Source organism: Neoarthrinium moseri (assembly GCF_022829205.1).
Source record: "Neoarthrinium moseri strain CBS 164.80 chromosome Unknown scaffold14_Wmoseri_CBS_16480, whole genome shotgun sequence".
NCBI lineage: Eukaryota > Fungi > Ascomycota > Sordariomycetes > Amphisphaeriales > Apiosporaceae > Neoarthrinium > Neoarthrinium moseri.
In genome coordinates, this window is record NW_026055128.1 from 646,350 (window position 1) to 663,461 (window position 17,112).

General features: G+C 51.4%; 4 protein-coding genes across 4 annotated transcripts; 2 read left to right on the forward strand and 2 right to left on the reverse strand.

The window, feature by feature from the left end:
* Positions 1–2,479: 2,479 nt before the first annotated feature.
* Positions 2,480–3,794, forward strand: JN550_005017 (uncharacterized protein; the record flags this gene model as incomplete). Its single annotated transcript, XM_049316598.1, has 4 exons — positions 2,480–2,518; positions 2,595–2,623; positions 2,997–3,187; positions 3,475–3,794. The coding sequence occupies 4 exons, from the start codon at positions 2,480–2,482 to the stop codon at positions 3,792–3,794; spliced, it is 579 nt and encodes a 192-aa protein (XP_049173215.1).
* A 3,099-nt stretch (positions 3,795–6,893) lies between these two features.
* Positions 6,894–7,547, reverse strand: JN550_005018 (uncharacterized protein; the record flags this gene model as incomplete). Its single annotated transcript, XM_049316599.1, has 3 exons — positions 6,894–7,106; positions 7,159–7,458; positions 7,527–7,547. 3 exons carry the CDS (start codon positions 7,545–7,547, stop codon positions 6,894–6,896), a joined length of 534 nt encoding a protein of 177 aa, XP_049173216.1.
* A 1,230-nt stretch (positions 7,548–8,777) lies between these two features.
* JN550_005019 (uncharacterized protein) lies at positions 8,778–10,764 on the reverse strand (the record flags this gene model as incomplete). Its single annotated transcript, XM_049316600.1, has 2 exons — positions 8,778–10,368; positions 10,418–10,764. 2 exons carry the CDS (start codon positions 10,762–10,764, stop codon positions 8,778–8,780), a joined length of 1,938 nt encoding a protein of 645 aa, XP_049173217.1.
* A 3,465-nt stretch (positions 10,765–14,229) lies between these two features.
* JN550_005020 (uncharacterized protein) lies at positions 14,230–17,057 on the forward strand (the record flags this gene model as incomplete). Its single annotated transcript, XM_049316601.1, has 2 exons — positions 14,230–14,272; positions 14,338–17,057. The coding sequence occupies 2 exons, from the start codon at positions 14,230–14,232 to the stop codon at positions 17,055–17,057; spliced, it is 2,763 nt and encodes a 920-aa protein (XP_049173218.1).
* Positions 17,058–17,112: the final 55 nt, after the last annotated feature.

Genomic DNA, 17,112 nt, shown 5'->3' on the forward strand with positions numbered 1-17,112 from the left:
CGTTTTTTTTCTTTCGTGTTGACGGATTTCGGTGAGTGAGACCCGTGTCGCAGAATGGCAAGCCAAAAGTCGATGGTCGTCGTCGGCGGCTACGGGGAAAACACGGCGCGCGATATGATAGCTCGAGATTTAAGGGGGGCCGCGTAGCAGGTGTTGAGTCGATCAATCGGGCCCACGAGTCCACTGATGGGCTGCCGCTTCACAAGCTATTTGCTCACACAGTCTGCGGGCGTTGACATGTATGTACTGCAGCTCTGGAGGTGAGGTGAGGTGTGGAGTGGTGAGGTGACGATGTGGAATGATGCGGGAGGCTTCAAGTACATAGCAGAAAACCAGGACTGGGACGGGAAAGCTGCAATCCCGCATGTCCTTGGCTGGGTTTGCGGAGAAGGTCGCTTCGATGATAGGCCTGGCTTGACGGGCGGACATGGGGTCAGGGCGCCGGGGGGTATCAGGTACCGCGCTAGAGGCCCAGGTACCGCTACGGAGGCGTCGCCAGGTGGGCGGCCGTGGGCCACCGTGGGCACCGTGGCTATCAGCAACTCGTCACTGGACAGGGGCTCTGGACAGGGACTGCGGACAGGGACCGCGGACGAGGGAAAACGTGGGCTGGGGTCGACTTTGTTGGCTCGACTCGATAGTGGCGGGTGGCCATCTCAGCTGAGTGGTCCGTTGCGCTTCCCGCCCGATGGCAGACAGCGAATCACGGCCGACTGACTCGCCTGCGGTGCACTGTCTGCGCGGTTTTGCAGCAATAGGATCAATCGGAACAGAGGCCCTCAGGCCCCTTCTGCACAGTTGACTGACCTGGAGGTCACTAATAATTGCCCGCAACTAACTCCTCCAGGCCCTGCATTTCCAGGCTTGCCCGGATTCCCTCCCGTCGCGCCTCACCGAGCGAGCGAGCGAGCGAACAAAGAAGCTCTGTCTACCCAGACTGCATTTTCTTCAGCGCGCAAACACACCTAGCCACATTGTGTGTTTCAAACATTCATTTTACCGGTTGCTTTGGATGTCCCAACTCGTCGATAACAAGCCGGTGGTCATTTCCCTGTCGTCATCGTTCCCTTGCCGCCGAGGGGTTCCAAGGATTTCTCACCCATCCAGGCCATCGTATTCCTGGACCCCGGTCGGCCTCCATGCCTAACCGAAAGCGACCGCGCTTCGGTGATGACATTGATCTCACCTCACCACGGCAAGATTGCGCGCAGATGCGACCGCAAATTTTTGCCAAAAAGACCCGGGGTGCAACCTGACTTGTCCTTGTCATGAGCCGGCAGCCGCTCTCACCGAGGTCTAGCACGCAAATTCTCTTCAGCTGCCACGAATCATCACCAGTCTAGAATTCCTGGGGAGACCGGTCCAGAGCAGAAGGTCTCTCGGCCCTCTATCAGCCGCAACTGCTGCGCGGATCTTTCCCTGGTCCGAGCCTCGGGAAGGGTCCGGGCTGACAGGGCCAGAACCAACACGAACGGATCGTGGTGCTTTGCGCCGCTTTGCCGCTTGCTGCCATCCAAGCCATCGTATCAACCCCGCCGAGGACGTCCCAAACTCGCGAATTCAAGACATGACTTTCTCCGCCCCGTTCGTGTTGGCACACATGCTGGTCTGTAGTCCATCTATCTTGAAGAAATCTCCCATTGGATCTTGCGATATAGCTTCTACTATACACCTGCACGGCGGTATCCAAGAGGCTGGTAAGCTACCGATCGCGTTGGGGAGCAAGATCTTAGCCAGCGACTTCCGAATGAGGAGAGCTCGAGAAAGGGTGGAGCAACACTACCAGGTAGTGATACCTCCGAGATAGCCCGCGGTACCTCCAAGATCATCACGGCCCTCCGCGGCCAACTGCATGACCGTGGCCATGGGGCCCTTGGGGCCCTTGGGGCCGTACAATAGCACCTTGTCAGGTTGTCCGCCTGATCTTCGGACGCACGCACCTGTGCCTCTCGCTGCTTCTTCGTTTTGCCTTGACTATGCGAACCACAGATTCGCGTTCATCCAGGGTATGCACTTGTTTGATCGGCCTGCAATATGGGTCCTGTAGACCTCTGCCGCTTGCCCAACAGCCCGGGCTCCAGGATAATCCGTTTGTTCGATCTGCCAGCGATGGAACTCACGACAGGACGTTTCCTAAACTGTATGCGACGTCGCCGACACCTAGCCTCTCCACTGGCCGGCCCTATAGGCGCCACTTCATAGCGAGCTTCTGGCTCGCGGCGGGAGTCCGTCCAGCGTCGTCTCCACGTCTGCCACACTGCGTAGCATCTTTGAGAAAGGTGGCATGCCGGCAGGGCCAGCAGCCTATTATTCCACCGCAGAGCTGCTCGCGAATATGTTGGTTTGTTAGCGAGGAGCCAACACATTCCGTGCACGTTGTCAAACCCTATTCAGACGTCGGCATGCAGAACACACTTCCACCTGTCGGCCGGGAGCATGAAGACTGCAGGCAGATGGTGCAAGCTCAAATTGTTTCAAGATGAATGATGAGCACGCAGAAGAAATGCCGTTTGCTGCAGTGAGTTGGCATGAGGTTCTTGGCTGATTACTGAGGGACCAATACCGAGTACGAACTCTACTGAGGTACATGATAGGACGAGTTCTTGACGCCCAACTACGTGGCGTAAGCATAGGCTTTGTTGACACTGTGATCGCTTTTCATGAAATTGTGCCTGGTTCCTGCATGCAATGGTTCATTTCATTCCTCTTCTATCTAGCCCAGGGTTCTTTTTGGCCGGCAACGACGTTACAGACTTGGGATGAAATAGAGTTCGGATCGCCTGCAGTTGTTGTTTCGAAACCCTCGTTGCAGCACTTTTCCGATGTACATCTGAAAGCCAAAGCTTATGAATGTGGCATTGATCACATCGGCAGCTCACAATTGCAGCTTACAGTTTTCGGATCTACGGCTCAAGGCATGGAGCCCTGCAAGACATGTGCTACCTATACGGCACGAGGAGTTCCATAGTTTAATTCAGTCGGACTCTTGTCTACAGGAGGGCGGACGACCGCCCCTTTGGTGTTGGCGTGGCGCAGCCGCCTGATCCTGCGATACCGACCGCCGACGGCCCTTGTGGGGCTCGCCTGGGACCCGCCCGACCGATTCCCTCGCCCGGCGCCGTGCACAGCGGCCTCTTGTACCTCTGTTTCCCTCAGCTGCCGGCCCCCGGTCCTCTTACCCTCCCTCGTATGTCTATAGATCGATAAGCGGGCGTGCAGTAGCACTATGAAAAGAATCTAAAACAAAAATACAAATATAATAATTAATAATTAATAATATATTAAATATTAAATATTAATATATATTTTATAATTAAAATCTTTAAAAAAGTTTTTTTTTTTAATATTAATAAAGCTTAAAACTTTTAATTCAAATTATAAACGCCGCCTGCCCTTTGTTAAAAGCCTGGCGCATGTGCGAGATTTCGGTTTAAAAACGTAAACGGCGGACGCACGTAGTACCCGCCGTCCCAGAATTCGACATCCTGCAGCTGGTTGCAGCACTCGACATAATCAGACACGGCCAGGTACATCCAACCCACGTCTTCCTCCTCGGCGGAGACCTCGCAAAGGTGCTCCGTGGCCAAGATGAAGTGGCGCGCGCCGCTGTCCAGGATGCTGGGGTTGCGGTCCCGTCGAGAGTTAGGCAAGGACGGCACGAAGATGTCAAGCGGTGCGGGCGCGGGCTACCAGAGGTGAGCTTCCGTGCGCGGATGGTCCTGCGGCGGGTGACAGCTAGGATGCCATACTTTGGTGCGCTCAGGCTTGGCGACGAGGCGGAGGAACAGAAGTGAACGACGGACTTGGCTGTCGAGCAAACCAACGGACGGGGAGACAGGTGATTCTTATAAATGAACCAGTACAAGTATATTGGCACATGGTCTGGGTGTAGTTAATATTCAAAACAGCCCCTGCCACCACCTTAACGTCCCACATCAAGGTATAGCAAGCCACCTAAACCCAACCTAGCAACTATTATCAAGACCTTGGGAGTTTCTTTATTGCGTGCGGTAGTCATCTAATCTGGTGATCCCTTCGTATTTGGCGGCAAGTCCTTGCTGGTTGTCAACGCCGGCCCGCTGGTGTGGTGCACATGTGTCCTGGCACTGGTTGGCTCGTCATGATTGTTGTCTTTGGTAGAAGTGTGCTGATGGTGAGTATGTCTGGAAGAGATTTTGTGTTCACTAGTTGTCAGACGATAGTCATTCTTGGTGGTGGTAGTAGGGTGGTGTGAATGGCGTGTATCGGTTGCTTGCTTGCTTTTCGTATACGGACGCGTCGAATGGTGATGTGTTGGATGTCGGTGCCTCTCCTTGTCTCCGTGTCTCCTCTCAAGCGCGCGCGTATCGAGCTCGCCTATCAGAGTGGGCATTGGACCGTCCATTTTCAAGCCGCTTTCTTCACTCAAGGAGTGCCACTTCGTGATAGGCGGATTTGTTAGGGCGGTATAAACCTCTGTTGCTTTTGGCAAGTATTCGTGCGAGTTGGTCGAAGCTACACGAGTGTACGAAGAATCGAGGTATGGCTTCCTAGAGGTAGGAATTGCTTCCGATTGGTCCATGTACTTTCGAAGAGTTGCTATGTAAGTTGTCTTCTCCGTATGGTGCCTATTAGATCAATAACAATGTTCTTGCAAACTTACGTAGTGCACTCACGAGATCGGCTTGCCCAAGATGGCGGACACAAGAGTCAAAATAACGATGTGGCTGGTCAACATCTTGAGCGAAAAGAAAAAAAGAATTAAAAAAAATCTCTTAAACTGCTGCTTCCTAAGCTGCGTAGCCTCAAAGCTACTATTGTTACTGCTACTGCCTGCTTTGGTAACTGCCTAACTTGGGGCTATTAGAGCCTTTAATAGACAGGTTCACGGCCACAAGCGACCAAAATCTTCAATCATTGCACCACCAACCTCCTCCAAGATTGTGGATGTCGATCTAATCATATTCAAGGGCAGGGAATGCCAAGTTCAGCACTGTTGCGGTAATGAACCACAGCATCCGAGACATGTGTCTATTCTGACTTGGTTCTCAGGGAGACTTGTCTGAGATATCCTCCCGATAAGCTATTATATCGCTTGATCCCCATATTCTAGCTATCTATTGATGCCAATCCATTCCACCGTAATAATTCGCCGAGAAGTCCGATGTTTTCTGAACGATCAATCGGTGATGCGCAGGTATCAAGAGATTGAATACGACCGAACCTCATGCCGAGACCCAACCGATAATCAAAGTAAGGCTCGAGATTAAGGCCGACGACTCTCCTGTCTAATTTCCTCCAGGGAGCATTCATGTAGCCTGAGACGTACTTGAGCCTACCATGGCTCACAAAACACAATGACAAAAGTCGAGTACCCCGACCTCCAAGTGTCAGTGCTGCTAACTTTGCTTCTCATCTTTTGCCCTGGAAGTGTAGAGTTTCTCAGCTCTGTCGCTCTTCCCTGGTACCTTTCTACCCCCTTCTAGACGCTCCAATGAGTCTTCGATCAAGCCAATATGTCCTCGCAAAGTTCCTTCAAGTTCGTCCATCCGCGCTTCATGCTCCTGCAGGTTATAATCATGATGGCTCTTGAAATATAGCGTCATCGCACCTAATGCGGATAGATTGGCAATACCAAGGGCGTTTGTCAGAGCTGGTGAGCGGAGAAGTGCCATTATTGAACAGGTCGTCAGCCCAGATGGTACTCTCGTTACGAAGTCTCAGAGGTCAACTTTGGAGATTCGATTCCATTTGATTTCGGAATCAAATAAACTTGATTCTTAAGATTCTTATCGGAGAGCGTCGCGGAAGTAGTTGATCTGAATGATCCTACTTCAATCGTGTCGTCATAGACAGTAGTGTATGCTGCCATGTAGAGCACTCCGCAAGGCCACATAGCCGGGTACTATGATGACTGTTCTGAGTTGATCAAATGCATACAAACCAAAAGTTTTTGCTTCAAAGAGTTTCTCATGCGTTGAAGTTTATTCTGAAGCGGCTGCCACGGAAACGTCTTTCCCGCAGATGGTGATGAATTATCGAAGCAAACCTTGATTGTGGGAAGAGCTAATAACTTGCCACAATTGACTATTCAATTGAAGCGGCACGCCATATCACTGCAGGCCGTAGTACTTTGCAGTATACCCTCATCGTTCTATCCAACTAGGAAGATTCATGAATATCTGTAAGCCCGTGTCAATGCCAGCCCGCCTACCACCATGAGCAATCCCGAGGTTAAAACACCGGCACACCATTCTTTTGAGACAACGACATATACTGCGCTGGGTCTAGCCAGAACACCGCAGCCCATGATACTATTTAACAACCCAACCTTACTTGCCAGGTTCTCACTCCCAAAGAGACTAGCCGTAACCACGGGAATCGGACTAATCAACCCGGATCTAAGAAGCCCCACGAAAACGACAAAACTGGTCACCAGTGCTGTCGTTGCCTCGTGACTGTCTACTAGTACGCTCGGTAACCAGAAAACAAGGTGGCCCATCCCACATAGCACGAAACTGCAGATCAGAGCAGTCAATTTGCCATATTGTCAGCAAATAGACCTATCATGATGCGCCCCAAAACCGAGAGGCCGTTCATGATACCTAGAAGCCAAGTTGCGTAGGTACTATCGACGCCCTTGGCAATAGCCGAAGACGTGATGAAGAAGTATCGTGGTAAGAAGCCAGTCATGGCCACAGTGCCAGCCGCAACCACCATAAAATGTGCGAATTTTGAAGCAAATGAAAGTCTAAGAGGGGGCCTCGGCTGCGTGGAGATATGTCTCGTGGTCGAAGCAGGAGCGAGCTGATGGTCAAGATTCCGGCCGTCATGAGGGCCAAGGCCCGGAAAGTCTGGGAGAGACCGTACCGTGAGAGTAGAACCTTAGTCGCGTATGGCAATATACAGCCGCCTCAAGCGCCGCCAGAGAGGATGACACCATTTGCCAGGGCATGATGACGAGGGCCGAAGTACTGTCCAGATATGGTTACGGCTGGGTGGTACACGAAGGACGATCCTAAACCAGACATGACTCCTTGCGAGAGGTACAATTGGTAGAGCTCCCCGGATACGCTAGCAGCGGAGAGGGCGCCGGCCACGAGTACGTTGCCGACTACCATCGACGTCTGTATGAGTTAGTGTAATGACAGTATTTTCCCATCTGCGGGCCCCGCCAACCTGGTATCCCATTGTATCTGCGAATCTTCCCGTGAGTGCCCCTAGGATCATGTAAAAACTAGACGAGGTTGATCCCATGGGGGTGATCTGCGACGAACGGACTGATGGAAATAACTCGGACTCGTAGTAGCTCTGAAAGACACCGAATGAGTTGGGCAAGCCAACAACCACGAAGATCGTACTCGATGCAGCACCGAGTGCAAGCCATTTGTTTGTACGAAATGTGCTGCGGATAGTTACCGCATTGACTCCGGCGCCGTCATTCCCGTTATTGTCACTAAACACGGCCAGGTGCGTCCTCTTGCCGGTTGCGTACGTTCTCGATATTCAACTCTCGAAAAGTGATTGAGCTTGTCATCGTGGCCTACCAGGTTCGCATGCGTCAGCATTTCATATTACACAGAATGCTGCCGAAATCGAGGGTGTGAGATATGATGGAATCTACACTGGACACCGATGTCGGATTAGATTACTTGATATGGTTTTGCTTCGCAGGCAATCCCCCTCTATTTTGCCGTTCTAGCTCGGATGTGTTGGGTTGTTGCATATCTTAGTTGCAGACACCACATGATAAGCCAAACATAGGGGCATGATGAATGAAAGAAATTTACTCTGCCTCGTGATGTTGGGTGCATCGTGGACACTTCTCAAATAGACTAGAACCTAGCTATGGCGCCTGACTAGACCTCGATCCGTCACTTTCTGGGGTAATCAATTTTGGCTTCTCCCCTGAGCGCCCACCGTTGTTCGACTCAATTTAATCCGAAATGCCTTTAGATTATCATATCCTAGATCTGTGCTGTGTTCTTCGTGGTTATTGTCAGCTTTTAAGCACCGACAAGGCTGCGGGCCGCAACTATAATCTCACGATTGAGAAACGCCTCTTGTCGATCCCGGGACGAACTGAACTCAGCTCTGATGATGTTGAGATCAAGTTGGAAAAGTGGTGTTGGTAGCCATGATCAAGCGACCAAGAGCTGCGTAGTGAGTAGAACTTAGAACTGTTGAGAGTGTAAAGGTTATGTACGCGCTTCCTAAGGCAACAACGCCATCCTAAACACTCCAGTGTAGCTGAAAGCTTGCTATCATCAAACCAAAGTCAAACGAGGGGACATATCGTGAAGTATAATTTAATCTTCGAACAGGCTATTGTCAGCGGCGCTTTCAGCTCTCTGTGACGCTGGTGAGCGACATCAAGGATTTTAAGCCATCGTTGTCCGACGACATTCTGCAACCAATATAATGAAAGAGTGTTCTTAAAAATAGCTAGGAAGCTAGAAAAGGAGATTATGATGGCTGAAAAACGATCGACTCAATCTCCTCACACACTCGAAGACAGTGCAGCATTTGTCCCAAATGTCTCATCCCTTGACATGCAAAACAAAACATACACTAAGATGATACATCCCCTTACATATTCAACTTCGACTCAGTCTCTTTCCATTTTAACCCCAAGGAAACGAGTGTTCACGGCAATGGTTGTCAAGGTAAGCTGAGGAAAAGTTTCAGCATCTTTGGATAGTTGGGTGTCCCGAGACCAGTGACAGGGTCCTAAGTTATTGTAAGCAGCCACCACTTTAATCATTGCGCACATTGATGGGTTGGGATTGAAAATAGGGCTATTTGAGGTAAGGGCTTACCCAACCAGGGGCACAGCTGAACCCTTGCGTGTCGCAACCAGGATTGGTGCCGTTAACAATGTCATTGAACACTTCAGGGTGTGCATATAGTACTGGGTTGACGAATCCCACGACGCTCTTTCCAATCTTGAGCCTCTCCTCATTGATTCGTGTAACAAGGGCTGCAAATATGGGTGCAGATGCGCTTGTGCCGCCTTCCGTTACGAGGCTCCCACCGACATAAACGGCGATATTGACACCATTCGCTGCTACATCAGGTATACCACGACCATTCCGATTGTATAGACCATTGGAGCTCCCATAGCTCCCATTATGATAATATGCATATTTGGGCTTGGATATTTCGAAGAAATTTTCGACTGCTTCGGATTGGTAATCGGGAATGGGGAAAATGTTGCTGAATCCGCCACCAGAATAGAAGCCTTCAGATGCAGCAGCAACCTCTGGATCATTCGCAGTCTTTCCTCGGGGTATCATAGAGGCTCCAACGTTCGTGAGCCAAGGACAGGAATTCGGCTGAGTTGGCGAAAAGACTTTTCCGTTGCGAAGACAGCCGTTTCGGGTGCCATCGCCAGGGATGCCGCCGACACCTGTGTCACCGCTTGCCACGAAAATGCTTACTCCCTGGAGACCAAGTTTCAGAAACTCGTTGCACTGCCGTTTCTGGTAGTATGCGGGGAGATCTTGTTCCTGCTTGCCATACGAGATGGAGATGGCAGCTGTGGGCTTGTAAACACCGCACATGAGTTTGCCTTTGTATCCGTTATGGTGCGAATCAGGGTAGACTGGATCAAGCTCAGGATCGTTGCCGCACTCGCCATCTGAGCAGTACGTGCAGTAAGACCCATCGATCGCATCGAGAAATGTGTTGAAAATTCCCATCTTGTTTTCCAAAGTCGAGTAGTATCCGTCATCGGTCTGATAGACTACTGTTTTCTGGGGATAGATGATGGGAATGGCCAGTTGGAAGTCCATGCTGCTCTCCCCGCCAGCTTGTGTGAAAGGCACAGGAGCTTCGCCACCATCAATCGAGTTCAGTTCAGGCCCCCAGCCTTTGGATATATGAGGGGCGTACTTGGCGTAGAAGAGATTCAAGTCTACTTGGGAGTAGTAGTCTGCTTCCTCGAAGATTCCCAAAGAGTTATTGGAGGAGACGACAGACGTAGTATCGAGAGACTCGAACTGGTACAATGTCTGCAAGCAGACAGGTGTGATGGCTTTGTCGCAAGTGGAGAGGTCCTTTGGGATAGGCGCAGTCGATAAGCGTTTCCGCGGCTTGAATCTGCGACGACCAAGCTTGGTGCCCCTGGGTCGCACTTGGCCCGAGGAAACACCTCCCTTGATAGCAGCATGGCGAAGTCTAGATGTGATGTCAACACCTTTTACACCTGGGGTAATATAATCAATGTGCTTGGTCAAGTGCTGCGGGATGGTATAACTCTCGCAGTCGGTAATCATTCGGCCATTGGTGTTCTGGTAAACGAGATAATCGCTGTGAAGGAGCGTCTCTGCTTCATCCAGAGATGCTTCAAACGCAAGCCAAGCCTTGTTGTTAGAATGCGTGATGCGCCTTTAATTTCGATTAGCACTGCCAGAATAACGAGGACTATGAGGTTTACCATTCAGCAATACCACTGTCCTCTAGCCATTGCTTTACGGAGTCGACAGTCTCATCAGAGGGTTTAAAGGCTTCAATGACCTCCTGTGCTGTCCAATGCTTCCCATATTTCTTCGACGTGGGATGTGCCACATCCATGAGCCAACGCGGAGCTTTCTCTATGTTATTCTGCTTCAACCCAATGCGCATTGGCAATTGAAGTCCACTGTGAGGCTTCCATCGCTTGATGAGAGTGCTGGAGGCATCGGGATGACGTTGCTCATGGACCACATGAGTGGTTGGTGGCTTGATGGCAGTCCCTAAGCTGCCCAGCCAGAGCGCAGTGATAATGCAACTAAACCCTTTCATACTGGAACTGCCTTGATGTTGTTTACGAAGAGATGAATCCAGACCCTTGGAATGCTGAGAAACCCGGGATGGTTTAAGTATTAACAATCGCAAAGGGGCTTGGAAGCGGCTCCGATCTGTTCCGTTCCGTAAACATTCTGGGTATCGTAACACAATTCAAAAGAAGGATACGCGGCCCATTGAATGGCGAATGTTTGCATAGAAGTAACAGCAAGCAACCGAGAAGTCGATGAGCACAAGTGACAACATCACGTCTCCACATTGTCCAACGAGATACTTGGCTGAAAGACCTTGTAGCCGGATTATGTTGACAAGCGAATTGGCCCATCCGGAATATCGATCATGGTGTGACAATAAGTGGGCGAATTATTAGGGCCGAAATAAGATCCGGCTTGCACTTCAGAGATGTCAATACCACTGCCACCGCGCCAGAGTTGTATGGATCGGATGTCACCAGTAAGATAGTTGTCACTATAGGACTTTTGGCTAAGAAGAGCCGAAATATACGTGTCTCCGCTCAGGTGTCGGTGTAGTCAGCCTTAGTTGTCGGTACCGCCATTGTGGCTCTGGTCGTTGTCGAACAGGGCTAATGTGTAAATAGTCAAAATCCTTTTGCAAGCTGTAAAAGTACCATCGCAATGACTTTCAACTTCCGAGAAAGCCGACGGACTCATCAAGCGCTCTAGGTCGATCCTATGACTGAAAAGCTGGAGTCTCTGATGCTCAGTCTGGCTTAGGTTGATCCGCTATGCATATAACTTAGAACATCACGGCTGCAAATGGGTTATATTTACACCAGGCTCAAATGATTGTCGCGCCCCGAAACCCGTCGAGGCACAAGCTTCCGAACCATTTTGACAACAAGCCGCCCTAACGAACCAGACAGCCAGACGTGCGACGGCCGCGGGTCGTAGACTTCGATGGACTGTGGAAATGACCAGCAAATCAATAGCAAGACTAGAGAGTCGATGATGCGCAACACAAAATTGCGCTTTGGCAAGTAATGACTCTGTATAGCACACCCTAAGAAGAGACACCAGTACCCGAGGCTGTTCGTAACGTGGAATACACTAGCAACAAATGAGCATATTGCATCTCTTGGGCGAACTATTGCAAGATACTCACAAATTCAGCCAAAATACCACCCCACATGCGGTGATGGTTGGCTCATATTGGGAAGACACCATAGCATACGTTATGTAGTAGACAGGAGGGGCCCATAAAATGGACATGATAAGCTCAATACGCAGCGAGTGTTGATAGTTCCAAGACGAGTTTCTCCGAAACCTGAGAACCCAGTATCGCGGAACCGCCACAACGAAACTTGTCTTCACATGGTCAGCTGGGCTATGAACAAAGTATGAACCCGGAAACCTGCATCCAAGCGAGCAAAACACTTACAGTGGTCGGTCCAACGATCGAAGGTACTGTTCTGAAATACCTCCATGCCAGTGCTAAGCCTGCGACGATGAGGCCAAACTGAACAATACCTAAGAGCATAAACACCCAGAGGACACGTATATAAGTCTGAAAACAGCTAACATGTATATCCCGAATATAGAATTGATCATACGAGTCGAGCCCGCACCACTTGCAAAAGGTAGCCCCCGGGGCACAGCACCTACAGTAGCATGGAAAGAGGTCATCTTTTGCTGGGCTTGTGAACTTGCTGGTATAATCGGAGCCAGGGAGGGGATAGTGGAAGCAAATACGACAGTAGTGATCCAGAACTTGACGGTAAGCCAGGGGCCCACCAAAGCGATGGCATATGACGGCTGGGCTGAACAGATCATGATAGTAGTGGCACGTTTGGCGGAACCTTCGTATGTCAAGGAACTCGAGATGCTCAATCAGCTTCAATTGTATTTCGGTAGGCAGCATCATTATTGGCGGCTGTTTGGTGTTCTTTGGCTGTTCTAGCAGCTCCAATTCGCGTGATGGTGACTCAGCTGGGTCCTGACAGTCTTTGAGCAGCAGCAACAAGCGCAACTTCCTCATCCGCCGGTCGTAAGGGTCACCATATTGCTCATTGAGTGTTGCCACTCGAGTGCGCAATGGGATTCCTCGATCGGTCCGTAACTGGCGCTTGTGTATTATATACTGCCTGAGCGTCCATCGTAAGTCCTTGGCTGAAGCGTACCCAGCCTGATGGCGACGTCTCACCATGGCAAGGGGTCGGGTGCAGCTGGGATAGAACGACTGTGATATGATGTTCCCTACACCCAGAGTATGTTCTCTGCCAAAATATGAGTGCTTGGGTCTCGCTAAGTAATTTTGACCGAAAAGTCCTTGGGTAGAGAGTCCTATGCGCAGTCCTACAGGCTTGGTCTTCACAAGCGGAGTCGGCCTGGTGAGTTTCTTCTGCCTGATTCCCCACCTGGCATGAATGTGTCCTTGTTGTGCAGTCACCAGTTACGGATCCTTGGAATCATCAGCTGGGATTCGTCGGGCTGAATGCATACGAGCCATGAAGCCAAGACTTGTGCGTACAGTTTTTCCTGATCCAGTTGTCTTGAGATGGGCGACAACAGAACAGAGATATCAACTAATCACTGGCCTGGCAGGGAAACATGGAGGGCCTGAAGGTGGCGTTCCTCCAGTACAACCAACATCTCGGATTAAAGGCTTATGCGTCGTGCCAGTCTGTGAGCTACAACGTAGGATGTGTCATATACAACTTTAGACTTCGAGAAAATCATGAAACAAAAGAGGCTGAAGTGAGTAGTAACTCGTAGTACAGCTGGTAGGTGTCGAGCAAAGCCCAGAGATCTCCAGAGATCGTGGGTGGTGCATCTGTGCTCAGTAGGTACCTAGGTAGCCCTGCTGCCCTGGACCGACCCCACAGACTGTGGTGGGGGTGGGGGGTTAAGCCAGGGACGTCAGGTGCTAACAGGGCATCCGGCCGCGCCTAGAACCTGGGATTCAGCCAGCCCCACTGCAGCTCGAGAGTTGAAGCTGAAGCTCAGAGCTACAAGCTCCCGGAGCTACCCCTCCCCCACTGGGCCGCCCCTGTCGCAACCCTCCCTAGGTACAACGATGAAGAAAGGTCGCAAGGAACTAAAAGCAACAAACATCATGCAACGGAGCTACCTAGGTATGCGACGTATATTGGATCATGCTTTGGCCTCGTGGTCCTGCATATGCGGTCCAAGATGATATGATAAGTATGGCAAGTTTTGGTCGCTGGTCACGTCCATGCTCTGACGCCAGGGTGTTTCATGGCTTTGACAGACATCAAGTTGGGTGGTTGGGTGTCCGCGCCCAACCTTCCATTTCTGCCTCTATACCCATGCTGCTCGACCAGCCTCTCCGCAATGAAGCGAAAATCCTCACACCGTATTTCATCCTGTAGTCTCCCATAATGCATTCTAGTCTCCTGCATCTGCAAAAAGCTATATGCCGCACTAGTCATTGGCTCAGTATTCCAAGTGGAGTTGGACCTGCAGTAGGCCGACGTGTGCCAGCATGAATTCCCACGGCCACGACAGAGACTATGCCGACAGAAGTCGTATGTCATACTCCCGGAAACCTGCGGTGTGGTGAAGACGATTTGACTGACTGGCATTTTAACAGGTTCTCATCAGACGTATGCGACTCATTCCACCCAAAACGCTCATACCACTCCTCCACCGACTGCCTCGCAGGTGACTGTACTCCACGCGCCGGTACAACAACGACCGTATCGAGAAGAATCGTCACCATCTGATCCCCCGACTGTTGTTCCCTACGTCCCATCTCCTCCCTCGACGCCCGAGATAGATGGCCCGGATCGGATATTTCCCCAGCAACAACAAGTAGCAGCTCCAAGACATGTAGCCCAACCGCCCGTGAACCCCCATCCAGCGCCGTGCGCTACTCAGCGACAACCGACCATGGCTCGATCCGCTGCTCCAACTTCCCAATGGGCTGCGGCAGACTTCAAGAGTGAGATGGTGCGGGACGTAGGGGCTTCCGTTACTCCAGGCATCGACAGCACTCCCTACATCCAGTACGCTTTAGAAGCAATGACTAGGCCAAGACAAGACGAACGAGGCGTCTCGATCGTGCATTCATCAAGTAGCGAAGAGACAAACCCAATCTATCGGTTTCTCCCAAACGCACTGCCAGGCCTCTTCCAACCACAGCCGGTTCACCTCCCAGCTCCTCTAGAAGACCTAGGGACCCAAGAGCTTGAGACGTCGCCCGAAGAGGAACTCGCAGCGCTAAGGCGACAGCGGCGAGCGAACTCAGATGTGGCACAACAGTATGTCACTCCGATTCTCACTCGCCGACCAAGCTATTTGCGGCCGTTTTCCGGTGGTGTTGTTCGTTTACCTTACACACCAAGCAATGATGGAGACACTCCAGAGCCGCAGTTTTCACCGACGCCAACCCCTCTCCCAGTACAGCTACCCCGAGAGGTCAGTAACTGGCAAGCACAATCGGACAGATTCTCAGACGCAGAGAAGGCTGCAATATATCCACCTCTCACCTATCGACCGTGGATCCTGGGAAATCAGTCTTTGTCTATTCTCGCGGCCCTATGTACGCTGATGACAGCGGCACTCATGTTCAGTGCCATCTTTTCCAGCCTCAACGATGGCCTTTTGGCTTACGGCTCCATGTACGATGGCAGATACTTCCTCTTCCGCATCTTCCCGCAGCTTCTGGCTGCATTAACACTCTTGTATGCCCAAAATGTGATCGTTGCGGCGTTCAGGGTTTTGCCTTTTTCGGCGTTGGCTTCTGACGACTCACGATCTCGACGCAATGTTGGCTTTCTGCCTCTATATCCCAAGTCGTTTCTCTGGCCGCAGCTTGTTAGCACGTGGCAGGTCTGGATACCCATTTTTGTTACCTGGATAATGAACTTCACGATCCCGTTGCAAAGTTGTTTATTCACTGTCGTTTATGTTGAAGGGGCTTGGACGTGGTCGACGGTACAGGGCGTGGCTTGGGTCTTGGTTGCTATGTACGTGTCGATGGTATTGTCAACGGTGCTCCTCATCATATACTGGCGCAACAGACGGACTGGCCTGGGACCACATTGGGATATGCGATCGCTCGCGGACATCATCGCTTTATTGTCACCGAGCAACTCCTCGCACCAGTATGCCGGAACTGAAACTGCTGCGAGAAGAAACGAGATGAGGCATATGATGTACCGCAACATCGAGCGCCTCGGTTATTGGACCTCCCCTGACCCTGCGGCACCACCTTTGTGGTATGGCATTGGAGTTCCGACGGTGGAGGAGAAGCTCCGCCTCAGGCCGTCTGGGCCGTCCATTCATGAGAAGGGGCCTCGAGGGCAGCCGCCAAATGTTGCACCTTTCGAGGGAGACGTACGGCGCCGTTACTTGCCCTGGGCTATCCGGGATTCCCAGATCATTATGTGGGTTGTTGCGGCGTCCGTTCTGCTCATCACTCTCTTTGCAGTGTGTTTCAATTCCGTCACCCACATCCAAGATGGCTTCCTCCCACTCCTGAGTGCTGCCCCTGTGCAAGGAGCCTTCTCAGCTGCCGACTTCTTGTACGCATTCGTGCCGGCGCTCTTGGGAATGATCATTTTCCTGTCGTTCCAATCGCTCGATCTTATACTACGAATCTTGACGCCATGGGGCAAGCTTTCTCAGAGAGAAGGGGCTTTGGCCACGGATTCTATTCTCCTCGATTACGCGGCGTGTTTACCATTAGAGTCGACATGGAAAGCGTTCAAACGCCGTCACTGGAGGGTTGCCGCTGTCTCACTACTTTCGACGCTTCTTATCCTAATTCCGATTCTAGCCGGCGGGCTCTTCATGGCACTGACGCCACCTTCCGGGACCGTGCGGATGTATGCCAACATTCCTGTATTAGCCATCTTGCTCACCCTGTTATTTCTCATGGTCGGCGGTCTCATTTCTCTCGTCCCCAAGAGAGACCAGTTCCGCCTTCCGCATGCGGTAACCTGTCTGACCGAGATCATCAGCTTCTGCTACACCGACGAGTTATTGACCGACCCAGCTTTTGAATGGGCTCAGGGCCACAGACTTCTGGCAGGAAAGCTTGGGGCGTACCTGGACGAAGACGAGCAGAGCCGCTGGTACTTTGGAACCGGCTACAACAGGAGCGAGCGGCTGGGCATTAAGCGCTACGGCAAGTACACCGGCGACACGCCCAAGGTGGCTGCGGCAAAGCAGCGCGTGAAGGAGATCCAGGATATGGCTGCAAGGGTGTTGGACAAACACTACGCCAGGACTAGGGCCGAGAAGAACTCACATCGAAACATTTCACAACCAGTTCCGAAAGGGAGCACTACGATGATTGGGCCTTGAGGGTGTTCTGGGCCACATTTTAATGATGATATGGGGGGGGGGGGGGGGGGGGGGG